The 14955-nt window shown below is 40.8% G+C and overlaps 4 protein-coding genes across 4 annotated transcripts; all 4 read right to left on the bottom strand.

The window, feature by feature from the left end:
• Positions 1-1371: 1371 nt before the first annotated feature.
• On the bottom strand, positions 1372-4292 carry cbln18 (cerebellin 18). The gene is made up of 7 exons (XM_086143463.1): positions 4063-4292; positions 3097-3193; positions 2764-2943; positions 2523-2681; positions 2184-2272; positions 2015-2095; positions 1372-1942 (listed from the first exon to the last, which is right to left on the bottom strand). The coding sequence occupies exons 2-7, from the start codon at positions 3191-3193 to the stop codon at positions 1817-1819; spliced, it is 732 nt and encodes a 243-aa protein (XP_085999589.1). The 5' UTR covers positions 4063-4292; the 3' UTR covers positions 1372-1816.
• Positions 4293-6122: 1830 nt separating this feature from the next.
• LOC147235378 (complement C1q-like protein 4) lies at positions 6123-7614 on the bottom strand. The gene is made up of 4 exons (XM_086143464.1): positions 7491-7614; positions 7298-7402; positions 7079-7219; positions 6123-6999 (listed from the first exon to the last, which is right to left on the bottom strand). Exons 1-4 carry the CDS (start codon positions 7495-7497, stop codon positions 6566-6568), a joined length of 687 nt encoding a protein of 228 aa, XP_085999590.1. The 5' UTR covers positions 7498-7614; the 3' UTR covers positions 6123-6565.
• Positions 7615-8234: 620 nt separating this feature from the next.
• On the bottom strand, positions 8235-10082 carry LOC147235377 (complement C1q-like protein 4). Its single transcript, XM_086143466.1, has 4 exons — positions 10056-10082; positions 9586-9690; positions 9372-9512; positions 8235-9285 (listed from the first exon to the last, which is right to left on the bottom strand). Exons 1-4 carry the CDS (start codon positions 10060-10062, stop codon positions 8855-8857), a joined length of 684 nt encoding a protein of 227 aa, XP_085999592.1. The 5' UTR covers positions 10063-10082; the 3' UTR covers positions 8235-8854.
• Positions 10083-13574: 3492 nt separating this feature from the next.
• Positions 13575-14881, bottom strand: LOC147235376 (caprin-2-like). The gene is made up of 4 exons (XM_086178000.1): positions 14872-14881; positions 14602-14709; positions 14375-14515; positions 13575-14288 (listed from the first exon to the last, which is right to left on the bottom strand). The coding sequence occupies exons 1-4, from the start codon at positions 14879-14881 to the stop codon at positions 13855-13857; spliced, it is 693 nt and encodes a 230-aa protein (XP_086034126.1). The 3' UTR covers positions 13575-13854.
• Between the last annotated feature and the right edge of the window lie 74 nt (positions 14882-14955).

The following is a 14955-nucleotide window of genomic DNA, read 5'->3' as shown; positions in this document are numbered from 1 at the left end:
AAAATAACAGTCAATTATAACTGACATAAGCAAAAAAGTAAAATGTAAAATGTATATATAAAATATAAAATATTGCTATAAAAAATAACAATAATAACATATCACAGATCACAGTGGTGCTGATTTCAGAGGCACATGGTAATGCTTATTAATATATTTGTGTTTAAGACATGTGGAGGGAGGAGGTTGTGGAGCAGTTATTCATAGTCATCATCACAAAATTCCATGTAAGTCCTGGGTCTGTTCATGAGCTTGTCTATGCTTGTCTATGTGCGTGCACGCTCGTGTGTGTGATGGTGATGATGCTGTTACTGATGATGATGGCAATGACGATAACGATGATGATGATGATGATGATGAAATTGGAAAAAAATCTCCATTGGGTCACAGCACTTCCGAGCTCACTTTGGAGACTAGGTTGTTTTACATTTGCTATCGATTGTAATTTTGTTCAAGCTTCCTGTAAAAGGCGGCATAAGTTACTTATCAAAAACCATAATGTAACATGCCATGATTATTGAGAGCTTTATTATTGATTATGACGCATCGACAAACACTTGCTGCCATTTTCTATCCAGTTTATACATGTAATTAGTTTATTTTCCATTTACAATCTATTTTTGGCAGCCAACAACAACAACTGTACACATCATAATTTCCTTGATTTTTCTAGTGACTTTTGATAAGTTACTCATAATACCACAATCCAGCGATGCAACAAATAAATAAAAAAAGAGGGCAAAAATAACAGAGCGACGAAGAAAATCAGTGTATCTATGTGAACCACACATGCTCATATAGAAAGTGAAAAGTGATGTTTGAATAAAATAGATCGACTGCTCTCTAGGATAAGATTAGAGACATAATCGATGGAAACAGAATCTGATCATTTCAATGTATTCATATGTTTTTAAGCCTCGAAGTAGTTCGGAGCACTGTTTCCTCTCATCTTTTCTGTATATGCGTGCATGCGTGCTCATGCATGTCTATGTTTATACATGAATTCTTGTCTGCATACACTGAAAGTTGCTGTCGACACTGGTGTTTATTCACCTGGAGGTATTTGCTCCCGGTGCGGCTTCACGCTTACGTATGAAGCTCCATGAAAGGCAGTAGTTGACACTGTTTGACTTTCAGAGGCCGAACGATGTCGCGACGTGTCACTGAAACCCTTTTCCATTGACGGTCTGTGCGTGTGTGTATGTGTGTGTATGTGTGTGTATGTGTGTGTATGTGTGTGTATGTGTGTGTATGTGTGTTTATGTGTGTTTATGTATATATGTGTGTGTGTGTGTGTTTTCATGTATGTGAACAACCGAAAATACAGTCCCATCAGCTGTCAAATAAACTTTTATTGGCTCTATATTGAAAGAAATATACTCAGTGTTTTATATATATATATAATATATATATGTGTGTGTGTGTGTGTGTATGTACATATAATACATATACATAATGTATTCATGATATTTATCATTTTTATGGCTTCCCAAAAAATATTGCCATATCATAAAATTTTTAACTTTTAATTTATAAATGATCCTCACTTGCCAATGCATTGGGCTTGTAGCTTTTCCAAGGCACACACACACACACACACACACAGTTTTTTTCATCATAATTATTAATAACTTCATCATTTGAATCAATTATTTAAAATTCTTTGTTGTTTTTAATGGCTCAGTTACAATCAGTACATATGACTTGTATTGGTGTTCAGGACTGATTAAATATAAAGAGCACTCATTTGTTTCCAGCTGATTCTAGAATTTCCTGAGTGGGAAATGTTAGAGCTGCCTGGGCATCTGCCGTTGAGCTACTCGTCCGTTGGATACAGCATATAACCAGAAAATATATTGTACTGCAGCTGCTGGCAAAGCTGCCTCCCGGACATCAGCTCTAAGAACACCTGATCGCCTCTCTGCATCTCCAGAGTCACCACCTGAAAACACACGTGTCGAAAAGGTTACTGGGTTTGGACTCCTCGCACCTCATGGGTTTCCTTCGTTTTTACCTGGCTGGCACTGTCCTCCCCGTCCTCCCGATTATTCTCCCACACGCTTACTACCCCCCTTCCATTTTTCATCAACTGGACCTGGAGATGCACCAAAAAAACAAAATAAGTCACCCACCCAGTTTGACGTGATCGCGTGTTGAAGGTACAGTAGACAAGTAGGATTTACTTTATGGTACAGGCGCCCGTTCTCCTCCACCGATGAGTAGACCGTGAAGGAGAAGACGTAAACTCCGGCCCGCGGGGCGGTAAAGATGCCTGTTGGAGGGGGGGGGCATAATCATAAAGAAAAGAAAAAAAAAAAAAAACTAAATTCAATATTCTAATGATTTTTGATCAGCACATATTAAGGCAAATGAAATGTATTTACTTTGTGACATCAGTGATTGTGCATTATATACAAATAATGAATTTACAGTAATGGGATGTGGGGAGTGACAAAAAAAAAAAATCAGTTTTTCAGTTTTCTCTCTTCATTTATTTATTTTCTGTGTGTGTGTTTCCCTACCCATGGAAGGGTTGTAACCACTGCCGTGGTTCAGAGTGACAGTAGAGTAGGGGATCGGCACGTTCGTGTTGAAAGGCCCGAAGCAACGCCTTGCCAATCCCGGAATCGCAGTGGCGATGCCAGGATCCATCATGGCTTTGAAAGCAACCTTAGTGCCGCCTGAGACCAGCAGACGAAGAGGATCGTTTCAAATTATAAGTCGTTTATCTACGGGATGTGAACTTTCAATCCTTCCGATTACCCGTGTAGGCCCCGACTTCTTGGTTTAGCGTGCCGATGCCATCCCATAAGTAGATCATCCTCATCAAGGCCTCATCCTCCAACTGGAACATGTCGTTGGCCGCGCAGCAGCAGCCTCGCTGGCGAGTGAAAGTGCAGTTGCAGTCCCACTCATTGCAAGTCAGAGGCCCCTGTAATTGGACTGACACCGAACGGAGAGACGATCAGCGAGACAAAGGGGATTTGAGGTTAGGAGGTCAGAAATTCGGTGTCAGGCGGAGGGGGACGCTTCGAATTGGTAAAAAATATATGATATTCGTGCTAAAAAGATGGAAAAGGTGTTCTTTTGTCTCACGGGCAGCATGTTTCAGCATGTTATTGGCGGACTGGGCCTCCACGCCGCTGCAGAGACACAGCGCCCCCACCAGGAACAAAGCTGAAGATGCGTCCATCTGAAAGGGAGAAGTGGTCAGTTTGAATAGAATAGGATAGAATTGTAATCAGATAAGGACAGATTAACATTCAAACGAATGCCAATGAAGTCGTGCACAGAGATGTTCATGGCAATTTGTAATTTTCAACTCTTGACCTTGGATGGTCTGTTACATGAGGCTAAAACACAACACGACTGAATAAAATTAAACAATCGACATGTTAATAGTACGCCCAACCACACAATAGAAAAACACATAAATAAACAATCATCATAATAAATCACAACACCTTTCATTGACAAACATGCTTAAACAACATAACACTCCATTTCACTGAGTTCAATAAAATTAGACAAGAATTAGTTTTTTTGCTTGTGGCCCGCTATGGGATCAGTCCTGAAGAAGACTGATTCTAATAATGACGGTAAAAAGGCCTGACTGTCAGACTCGCCGTCGGAAAATCTCAGTTAAAGGAAAATATTTACTGGTTATGTAAATGCGGAGGAGTCTGACGGGGGGGGGGCTTCGATTTCTCGAAGTATAGTATTGTTTCAATGAGGTTGTCACGGCCCGCAGGCGAAAAACAAAAAATACCATTCCATAGATATTCAGGTACATTGTTCCAACAGCTTTCCTTGTCACCTATTTTAATTCACTAATTACAATAAAAGGCAATAGTCTGAAAATAGATACATCTAGTTAATTCTTGACTGTAACCATGAAATAGTAAAAAAGATAGTACCTTCTACCTAATTTTATTTCCTTTTTTTTCATTTAAAACCCAAAGCATGAGCATGATGTGGAATACTTAGCAGAAATGCTTTTAAAAAAAAAACAAGTACATGTTGAAAAAATAAAATTTATTATAGGAGTATCAGGAAACTTACTGTGTTCCTCCCTCTTCGAGGTCTGCAAGCGTGAATGAATAACGTCTTTATGAACGTCGGCAGGAGTTTTGTGCAGGTGAAGGTGTTATTCTGTTCTCCGTGACCTTCATCCAAGCCTCCCAGGTGAACAGATGAAGCTCCACCTCCAGGTGCACGCAGGTGTCAGCGCCTACAGCTTCTTCCCAAGAGAGGGACCGTGAAGATCAAGTGGGGACTCTCGAGTTGCCTTTCAGCTCCCTTTTGTTGAAGTCAGAACAGTTCTGGGGTGGGGGGGCTTTTTTTTTTTCCACAGACAAAACCACAATGAGAAAAGCAATAGGAAAGTTTTATCAGTGCATCGGTGGAGACCCAGATCCGACAACAATACACAGCCTTGAGGGAAAATGTGTCACTTCGTGTTCCCACAAATATGCTGTCACATACTGATGGATAACAAGTATTAATTGTCGTTTGTGATGGATTGAGAGAGATGACAGCTACTTGCTCACAGCAGTATTACTGTTGCGGTGTAACTGACTTTTTTGGAGAAATTTGCAAAAAGTAATTTTTTGCAATTTCAAACCCAGCTCTATAACAAGCAGTGTTCGGCTAGATTTAGATTAGACTCCACTTAATTGTCGTTTTGTCCTTTTAGCATCCCACCAGAGGTGCAATTAAGCACCAGGTGCAGACCCAATAAATAAATCAACAATATACACTTGGTATATTATGTCAATAATATTTACAGATAGGGTACTATGAGCATATTATCCAGATTCATGTACACATTAAATGCTGTAGATTACAGACAGGGACAATGGACAGTGTTGGATGGATTCCTGCTGGTGATATATAATGTTTACATTTATAATATTGATTTGGAGATTGTTCTTATCAGGTAGCATATAAAAACGTATTTCCATATTTGCTATTTCAAATATCAGTAGAACAGCTGAGTAGTATAAAAAGGTCTCATCATTTAGGTTTTTTGATGAAAAATTATCTTATCATTAAATCAGTTTTTTTTTTTTTTTTTCAAATTCACTGAACATTCATTTATTGGTTGCATTGATTTCTTTCAGTGTCTTTGTTATGCTGGGAGCATCTTTGTGATAAAATTTTTCAGTGCTCCCTGTGATTCTTGCATTAGAAACAATGCGATGAGTTACAATAAGGTGGGTTGTCTATGTTGTTTTGATATCCACCTGTGTGCACGGCGTCCCAAGTCAGCTAACCTGGTTCTTCTCGCCCATCTGTTAGATGGAGGCCAGGGTATATCAGGTGTTTTTTTTTTTTTTTATGCCGGGAGGGAAATGTCACCTGTTGAAAACAAACCTGTCATTGAGTCAACTGAGACTGAGGGGTTGCAGTGTTGTGTTGTGCACTGGGTCCTGACCTCAGATGTGATTTCACACCACAGGTTTGAAATACAATGGGACCGTTAAAACCAAAAATGATAAGGAATAATAATAAAAATAATACAATTAATAATAATAGGGAGATTAGGGAGATTAAGGGTCTCCAATGAACTATATGTTCATTGGTTCCTTCATATGTTCTCCAACTATGTTTTTGGACCAGGGCAAGAAACCGCAGAACCCATATATATATGAATATATAAATCTGTATGAAATCTGTATATGTGTGTTTGTATATGTGTGGGTATGTATATATATATGTGTGTGTGTGTGTGTGTGTGTGTGTGTGTGTGTCTGTGTGTATACTTACAAGTGTCATATCAATTAAGGTGTCTATTTATAGACATCTATAAACCTATCTATATCGTATTCATTTGTTTTAGATTCATGTGGAAGCGATATACTGTAGTTCATCTTTGTGCAGGGAAAACATGTTTCATAAAAACAAACAATCTATTTTCTTAATACACAAGATTCCAGACCTTGTCATTTTGGGATATTTCTCTTGAAAAGGAGCCACTCCTATTATTGTGCCCACAGGAAATCTGTAAGGCTTCTCTTTATCTGATGGGAATTTATACCCCTCCCGTTATAAGACATTACTGTAATGTTAGTCATGAACATTAAATAAACCAAAATATTCACAATAGAACAATATAGCTCTTCAATGAAAGAACAATATAGCTCTTTAATGAAGAGAAATAAGATCATTTTACAACATGAACCTATGATATAATGATATTAGTACATATCAAACATCAATAAAATAATTTACAGGACACACGTTTGAGAAGTTGTGTTGGATGAAGTCCAAAGTTGGGCAGCTTCATCTCAGCTGCGTATCACATCATATCATCACATTTTACATGAAAAGTAAACAATCCAGCGTGGGCACACTTCGGCGGAGCTTCAGGTTACATCGGTGAAATTTGGAAAATGTCTAAGAAGTCACATTCTACTGCTTTTTAAAGCTTTTGTATTTGCATGAAATGAAAATCCTTTTCAAGGTCTGCATTTTTCTGAGTTACACAATGATAGTTTAATGACCAATTATACTCATTATACTCATGACTGACAGTTAAATTAAAATGTATTTTCTTATTAAGCTACTCAGTAACATACAGAAGAAAAGCACTGAATGTGTTGTAGTGGTTGCTATCGTCGCACAGGAAGCAGCCTTTAGGAAGGCTGACAACCACCTGGTCCCCGGTCTGCAGGTGCGTGGCCACGATCACATTATCGCTGTCCTCGGGGTCGTTTGCGCCTCTGTCTTTGGACCCGGCGATCACCCGGCCGTTGACCTGTAGACCGGCGCAGGCCGCCAGTTTGCTCCCGGGTGCACCGGCGTCGCTGTAGACAGTGAGAGCCAGGCTGTAAACGCCGGAGTGGGGTACGGTGAAGATACCCGTTGCTGTGTCATACGCGCCGCCCATGTTGAGGAAGACGTGGCGGTAGACGAGGGGTCTGTCCTCGTCAAACGGGCCGAAGCACTTCAACAGGTTGTAATTGTGGAGAGCAGCAGAGAAGGCGGTGCGGCTGGCTGGGAAGAGAGGTATGAAGAGTAAGTGGAGTCAAATTAACATTACAAAAATAATGTTTTCTCAAGGATGCTTCCCCACCTTGAACAGTCCTGAAACTATTTATTGTTTTTAAGTAGTCCTGCTCCAGCTTATTCAGGCTGGCGTTGACGTACGTCCTCATCCTGTTTACCTCCTGCAGCATCAGACAGCAGCTGCAAGTCCGCTGGTCAATCCGACACACTGTTGACGCACGGACAAAACGCACAAACTGTACCGATCGGACGATATATCGCGTTCGGACATGCACGTGCTACGCACCGCTCTCCGCGTCAGGGTCGGCGACCAGGGTGTCGCGGCCGAGTCCGTTCCAGTTGAACAGCATTCCAGCGAAGGCGGCGTCCAGCAGACACAGCAGCACAAAGGCTAGAAGTCAAAAAAACAAAGGAGATCGGTGCTAAATCCCAATAAGCACTTTGGGTTAGATGCTTTAATCGAAAGTATTAATTCTCACCTCTCATCTCGACACAAATTGAAAAACCACCTCAGACTGAGGTTAATAACAGATTATCCTAAAAACTATCATGGATATATATTATTCCGTGGGCTCCTCCCTTGCTTCATTGTAGCTTTGCTTGTCCTCTGAATGCGCCTCCTTGTTTTTTTTTGTTATTGTAAAGCATTTTTGCCTTTATAGGGTTTTTTAATGGGTGGTATCTCATTCCCTATTATTCCGCTTTCACCAAGAGCTAAACACACACACACAGATGCGCGCGCACACACACACACACACACACACACACACACACACACACCTGACATGCCTTTGTGCAGAGGATATCTACGAGGTGTCACCTCGCACTCCAGGTGACTCAGCAACAGACAAGAATGGAATTTGCATGACTTTTAAACTCTTAAACTTTTATTTACTTTGCTTTTTTCTATCTTTTTCTTGTCATTGCCATTTCTTTCTGCTATTCGACATCATGTGGCACCCGTGCGCACTGAGAACGATTCTTATTATTCAAAATTGACCGTAGGATTCCATTGTCCAGGTTCGTGAATGACAAAGTTAATGTGTTTGTGTGTGTGTGTTCATGTTTGTGTATGTCTTTATATGTGACCTTGGGATTGACAGGCGACAGGTCAAAGGTGAACCCCGCCACTCGGCCAAAAATAGGCCAAAAATAGTCGGTATGAATGACTGAACGAATGATTCTATCATTTATTTATTGAGGCTCAAACAGAATACAGCAACCAAACGGGTTTTTCCAAAGTCTTATTCATTTATTTGAGATACACAGATGCTCATCCAATGGATGAAGTGACAGACCGTGTTTGCATTCATAAGGTTCAAAGAGAATAGTGTTGCCATTTTCCTTCAGGTATAGCGCCATATCAGGATTTGTTACATTAACTCGTTAGTTATATTGTGACTGACAGATTTATTTACGTTATTTCTTGTCAATTAACAGACGTAATAAATAAGATCAATGACTGGATTTGATTGACACACCATTTCACACACTGTCATTACATTCTACACTTTTTTCAATGAAGACATACATACAAAAAAAAGAAATTAGCTTTACATTTTGAAGGTATTGGACATATGAAAAAGTATTATACATTTTCATTGTTTAACTTCCTTATTTGTAGATTTGTTCCTAAAAAAAAATCAAAAATACTCAACATTTCCTTCTCTTCAAAATTCCATTCATTCCAAACAAGACAGCTTTTATACAGAATTTTTGAAAAAGATCTCAATTTTTTTTAAAGTAATTATACATGCAATATAATCAATAGATCGTTGAAGAGAGGATAAGCAGAAGAATGAGAAGTTTATATATTAGTTGGTGATTTTCCGCACTTTCCTGCCTAGTCGGTCGCATACAGCAAGAAGCCGGTGAACGTGTTGTAATGGTGGTTGTGGTCACAGATGAACGATCCCTGCTGGATGCTGACGGCGACCTTGTCGCCGGCCTTCAGCTCCAGAGGCATGACTACGGTGGCGCTGTCTTCCGGGTCCTTTTTGCTCTGCTCAAGCAGCCTGGCTACTCTTCGCCCGTTGACCAGCAGACTGGCGGCGGCGGCCAAGCTCCTCTCAGTACCGGTCACGCTGTAGATGGTGACGGCGAGGCTGTAGACGCCGGTGCGAGGAACAGTGAAAGTGCCGGTGTCCACGTCGTAGCCTCCTCCCAGGTTGATGAAGACGTGCTTGTAGACGATGATGTTTTCGTCGCTGAAGGGCCCGTAGCAATTGATCCTGTTGTCGTTGTTGAGAGCCACGGAGAATACGCTGCGGTCGGCTGGGAACGCAACACAAATCGGATTAGAGGTTCTGCGGATATTGTGCCTGGGCGGCTGATTTATTTTTATTTTTTTCCTGTCTCACATCTCATATTATTGAGGGACGTTTTCGCTTGCGTCAACTCCACCTCCATTCCCTCAAGGCTCATGTTGAAGAACATCTCCATCCTCTGCAGCTGTCTCTGGATCAGACAGCAGCCACAGGACGCCTGATCCATAAAACACACTGTACACGCACGTATGAGCGCAGGGACATAGATCGACACCGTCAACAGAAAATACAGGCTTAACTATCTCACCATCAAGTGTGCTGTAGTCTTCGGTGGGCTCCTGCCATCTGTAATGTTTTTCAGGGGTCACATTTTCACCAAAAGCTGCGTGCAGCAGATACAGCACCACGATTGCTAACATTGGTGGAGAAAAGTGTATATATGTATAATAGAACAAAAAATTCATATCTTGCATGCACAGGTGCAGTGAGTCTTAAAATAAATGAGAAAAATAGCGAGAATTAAAATGACCGCAAAAGAGAAACATATTATATCTTTTAAACTGTTTGACTGCTTGACACTTTACTCTTTGCCAGTTTTTATATTTGAACTATTTAACTTAATGTTGATTTTTTTCAAGACAATCACATATCAGCCTATTGCAGTCATTTAAAAACAAAACTACTTCAGCTGTGATGAAATTTTTTTTTTCTGAATCTCTGATCACCTGTTCTATTAAATGCATTCTTTTGTATGTTATATTTTAAAACTCCTCTCACCTCTCATCTCGATCCGGCCTTGAGATATCAGATGGTTTGTGGAGTGATCAAAATCTTACAGTCATGAGTACATCATTTCTTTCTCAGAGCCCCTCCCACATTTTTATTCCTTCTTTTTTCAACATTGCTCCTCCTCGTTCTGCTTTTTCATTGTCTACCATCTTTGCCTTTATAATCTAAAAAAGAAGAAGCGGTTCTTCATCACAAGGGGTTCTCTTTTTCCAAAAAATTCACACACAACCAGACGCGCCCATCGGGTCTTTGTCGGCGATGCCAGCTGGGTGTCACGTATCACAGAAGATAAGCAAGGCGTGATTTTCTAAACAGTGGTCAAAAAAAATTGACACTTTCACAGCTGTGGTGGTTTTCTCCAGCCGTGACTCTGCTGTGTATGCCCGGGACATAAAGAACAAGGGATAAAGGCGAGAATGGCTCGGAGGACGAGGATGAATATTGGTTTAAGATACCTTTCCGGTGCTAATAAACCATTGAGACAGTTTCATGGTGGGTTTAATAAAGGACACCCATAGGATTTATTACCGTCTTGTCTTCCCATTGTAGACACATTATTGTGTCAAGCAGCAGTTCATAAAGTAGAGTAGCCTACAGCTGAGGTTACTTTAGGTCAATATGAGCCTTTAACCTACAAGTGTATGCTCTTGTGTGAATAGAATAGAATAGAATAGAATAGAATAGAATAGAATAGAATAGAATAGAATAGAAATACTTTCATGATCCTGGGCTGCAAAATGATTGAACTATGTGCCGATGTGACCTTCTTGAGGTGTGGTTAGGCTTTACAACAAACCCTTATGTCAATAGACACTTTCAAAGGTATCTTCAGTCAGTTTGAGCCATCTTGGTCAAACCCAAAAGCTGAGCAATCAGGAACGAGAACTGGCCCCTGGTGTGGACACACACTTCTTCTCAGGTCACTGAAGCCAGTGGTGTCGACATATTTATTTCTGTAGGATTGTGTCCTCTGTTCCAGATTTTTCCAAAGGCATCCCAATAATGACTCAGATTGGTGTTCTCCGTTTTCTTCCGCATTGCCCCTCAGTTTGTGATGAATTTTGACCTCCTTTTCATTCCTGTGTGCCACAGCAATGTGTAGAACTTTACCACCTTCATTTTCACAATCCGCTCCCCGGTTCCAAAACCAGCTGTGATATTCAAAAAACACATGCTTCCCATTGTAAGAGCTTTTTCCTGTGCTATTTTTGATGGATGAGGACCAGCCCCCTTATTGTCCGGGTCTTTGACTTCTTCATGTTTTCGGTAGTATTGGCCTCCTATACCACGTCTACTAAAACTATTGCCTAACTGTTGATGTTGTATCTTCATTTTGCAAATGACTTGCATGATCTTTCCAGTCTTCAACATGGTCCTGCAATTCCATGTTGCGATCTGCAGGTTTGAAGAATGGAAGGAGTTTCAAGCCTAAATCACGCAGGGTCACACTATATCCGAATTTGAGGTCTAGCATTAGAAAGGCTGAAGTCTGTTTTGCTTTTGCAAATATATCTGCAACAGAATGGGTGGTTGATTATTGATCCAACGCCTTATTTCCTAGGTTTAGAAACCATAAATTGTCAGCACCCAGGAAGCAGCCAAAGTGAAGATCAATGTCATGAGCAGCTTTGATATTTGCTATAGTCTATTTTTTTGAGGTATTACATTTAATCCTATCTCGCTTGATTACAAATTAGCTAGCCGATCATGCTCAATGTCTCCCAATAATCTCTCAGTTCAGTACATATGGCGCTCCTAACACTCAGAGATTACCGTTGTTATGCCCTCCCTATGTAAGCTCATTTTCAGCTTTGGAAGGACTTAATGCCGAATACTCCATGAAGTCTTATGATTATTTAGCATTCCTGAGGATTCAGTTGCGACGCCTCCAATTTAAAGAAAAACTGCATGCGAAAAGATTGTCATTTATCACCGTTAAACTATCGAAACTTTCAATTCAAACTTTTCAATTCAAGCAAGTGATCATCTTTGTTAGAAGTGGTTGAAGTGATTTATAAGGGGGTTTCATCCCACCCAGGATACTCCTGTGAGTACAAATGACTGGATTTACAACAAATCAGAGGCAGAATGCTTTCCAGAACGTCCGGGCAGAATGGCAAATGCACTGCCTTGTGGAAGGACTCGAACAACACACCGCTCAGCAAATACTATCGGATGTCCAGCAAAATTATTATTATTACTATTATCATTATTATTCATTCATGGGGGAGCTGGAGTCCATCCCAGTTGTCATCAGTTGTCATCAGCCAAGAGGCAGGGTCATGCCCTGGATTTGTTGTAAAATTAGTGCCACATATTGTGCTTTACAACCATTCACCCTCTCATTTGCACGTCATATTGAGATAAATATGCATTTGCTCTCTAATTCGCATGTCTGGCCAATTTAGGGCTCCAATGAACCTACTATTTTATACTCAATTATTATCATTATTTTTATTTTTACTATTCATTACTATCATTAATTTTCATTATTATTCATTATGATCATACTATCATTATTAGTAACAGTGTTAGTTATAGCAGTAGTAGTAGTAGAAGCATTTCTGAATCACACAGAGATTTTTTTCTAATAATGTGTCCTCTGTGTGGGAACCAAGCAACTAGTTCCCTTGGGGTGACGTATCCACAGTCGCATTCTTGACTTCAGGGGTTTCGGTGAGGTGTTATTGAGGCCATCCCATTTTATACACATCTATATGGTAACGTGACCTGCTGCTGTGTCAGGGATGGATCACTTCTCCTTTGACGACATCTAATAGCAATACAATGTCTGGCTGAATAAGCAGTATGGCTTTTACATAAGAGTCTGACACTCGTCACCGGTATGACTCAAAAAGCACTTTTGAAAACAGTAAAAGTCAGTGGGGAGTAGTTGGGACATTATGAAATCTATTTATTACATCACAAAAGTAACCTTTTGTGACATTTAAATCTACAAAGATGTTGACCCAAAAGCGTTGACCCAGATTCACTGGGGCATAGTTATTTAAGAATATGAAAACATTCATTAAATATTGCCTAATATTATCAAGTGACATAAAACCAATGGATGTGATACACTGGTTGACTACCCCATTACCTTTCATATCATTGGCAAGGTAAATTGGTAAGTGTTTGTTGATCTGATAAAAATAAGTGACTGATGCACTGATGGTGTTATGTCCGGAAATTCAAATTTTCTTTAATGCTGACACAAAAGAGACAGTAAGAGGGCAAAGAAACACGTATTCTTGGATTCAGCGCTACAGCAAACAAATACAATTTATTCCATCAGCCCTGTTTTTGCTCACATTGAAATAAAGAAAAGGAAAATATAAACTATTACAAGAGATGTCTGCCGATATGGCCAGCAGGCGATGAGCAATATTGATTTTAATTCTGATATTATTGAATGTAGACATCCTGAGTCAATCTTACACCCTGAGCACAATAACGTCATATTTCATTGAACAAGCATTTGCTTTTTTTTCCAAAATCCTGATTTATTCTCATGCAAAGTCCTTCCACATCGTACACTTCAGTGACAATTGCCATCTTGTTAACTCAGAAGGTAAAAGTTGCCAGTCACAAGAGCGAAGGCGTGAGGCAGAGCAGAAGTTGAACCGCAGTCCCAAAGGCAATTAACATTTTTAAAAATCCCAAAGCTTGATTGGATAACACTGAGTGGGATCATAGAGGGGATCAAAATGAAAATGACTTCATGGAACAAAAGATAAGACATTAAGGGCTACTGCGGCATTCGTTAAAGATCCTAAATTTCCCCAATTTAATCAGTAGCATAGAGAAGGAAGCCGGTGAAAGTGTTATAGTGGCTTTTGTCATCACAGAGGAAGCACCCAATGGGCAGATTGACGGACACCGTGTCCCCGGCTTGCAGCTGAAGGGCCAAGACAATGGTGGCGCTGTCTTCCTGGTCTTGCATGTTCTTTTCTCTCGGGCCGGCCACCACCTGGCCGTTGATCTGGAGGCTGGCGCAGGCGGCCAGGCTGTTACCGGGAGAACCAGCGTCGCTGTAGACGGTGAGGGCGAGACTGTAGACGCCTGACCGGGGAACGGTGAAGATTCCGGTCGTCGCGTCATAGCCATCGCCCAAATTGATGAAGACGTGCTTGTAGTCGATGACGGTATCGTCCCGGAAGGGTCCAAAACAGGTGAGATCATCATCGTTGGTCAAAGCGACAGAAAACGCGCTGCGGCTGGCTGGAGGTACGAATGAGGCAAACACACGTTAGAAGTCGATTTTGGGGAGCATGAAGTTTTAAAAGCCGTCACGCGGCGGATCTTACATCTGATATTGTTGAGGATGTTTCTTGTTTTTAGAAGTTCCTGCTCCATCCCACTGAGGCTCATGTTAAAAAACTTCTTCATTCTGTGTATCTGTTGATGCATCAGGCAGCAGCCACATGATGACTTGTCGGTAAGACACACTGAGCAGACACACACACACACACACACACACTGATCAGCGGGTTTTCTCGCAGAGTACCTTTAATTTATTTTCTTAATCTCTCACTGTCTTCCGGGGAGGGGTTGATGTCTTCAGTCTCACTGCCAGGACCGCCCCAGGAGAAGTCATGGGAGTCGCCGAGGGCAGCTCCCAGAAGGCACAACAACACTAAATCTGGGCCGATAAGAAGATACCAGTTTGTTATGCTAAAGAGATTGATATCCTTTTTACAGAATATGTTAAATTTCCCTCCAAGCAGGAGGAAGCTAATTTCCAGAGAAACCATTTTAAGTGTTTCAAAGTAATGTAAGCAGCACATATATAGTCAACTCTTACCTCTCATCATGATGATGGCGACGAACGATTGCTCCAGAACAACCGGGTGCGTGAGTGTGGTAAAGGATCGACAGTTGCAGCTGT

This window comes from Fistularia commersonii, chromosome 3 (assembly GCF_037954325.1).
Source record: "Fistularia commersonii isolate RoL2024-O1a breed Wild chromosome 3, RoL_Fcom_v1.0, whole genome shotgun sequence".
Taxonomy (NCBI): domain Eukaryota; kingdom Metazoa; phylum Chordata; class Actinopteri; order Syngnathiformes; family Fistulariidae; genus Fistularia; species Fistularia commersonii.
Note: the sequence above shows the minus strand (reverse complement) of the source record. Positions and strands in the feature narration are given on the sequence as shown.

What these genes read in the sequence shown, in the direction of transcription:
- LOC147235376 (XM_086178000.1), bottom strand. An exon ending in CAACCCCTCCCCGGAAGACA is followed by an intron (nt 14,516 to 14,601) that starts GTGAGAGATTAA and finishes GTGTCTGCTCAG; the next exon opens with TGTGTCTTACCGACAAGTCA. An exon ending in CATCCTCAACAATATCAGAT is followed by an intron (nt 14,289 to 14,374) that starts GTAAGATCCGCC and finishes TCGTACCTCCAG; the next exon opens with CCAGCCGCAGCGCGTTTTCT.
- LOC147235378 (XM_086143464.1), bottom strand. An exon ending in CGACCCTGACGCGGAGAGCG is followed by an intron (nt 7,220 to 7,297) that starts GTGCGTAGCACG and finishes GTGCGTCAACAG; the next exon opens with TGTGTCGGATTGACCAGCGG. An exon ending in TAGTTTCAGGACTGTTCAAG is followed by an intron (nt 7,000 to 7,078) that starts GTGGGGAAGCAT and finishes CTCTCTTCCCAG; the next exon opens with CCAGCCGCACCGCCTTCTCT.
- LOC147235377 (XM_086143466.1), bottom strand. An exon ending in AGACTACAGCACACTTGATG is followed by an intron (nt 9,513 to 9,585) that starts GTGAGATAGTTA and finishes GTGCGTGTACAG; the next exon opens with TGTGTTTTATGGATCAGGCG. An exon ending in GTCCCTCAATAATATGAGAT is followed by an intron (nt 9,286 to 9,371) that starts GTGAGACAGGAA and finishes TTGCGTTCCCAG; the next exon opens with CCGACCGCAGCGTATTCTCC.
- cbln18 (XM_086143463.1), bottom strand. Translation starts at nt 3,193, where the DNA reads ATGGACGCATCTTCAGCTTTGTTCCTGGTGGGGGCGCTGTGTCTCTGC. An exon ending in CATGCTGAAACATGCTGCCC is followed by an intron (nt 2,944 to 3,096) that starts GTGAGACAAAAG and finishes GTTCGGTGTCAG; the next exon opens with TCCAATTACAGGGGCCTCTG. An exon ending in ACGGGCGCCTGTACCATAAA is followed by an intron (nt 2,096 to 2,183) that starts GTAAATCCTACT and finishes GTGCATCTCCAG; the next exon opens with GTCCAGTTGATGAAAAATGG.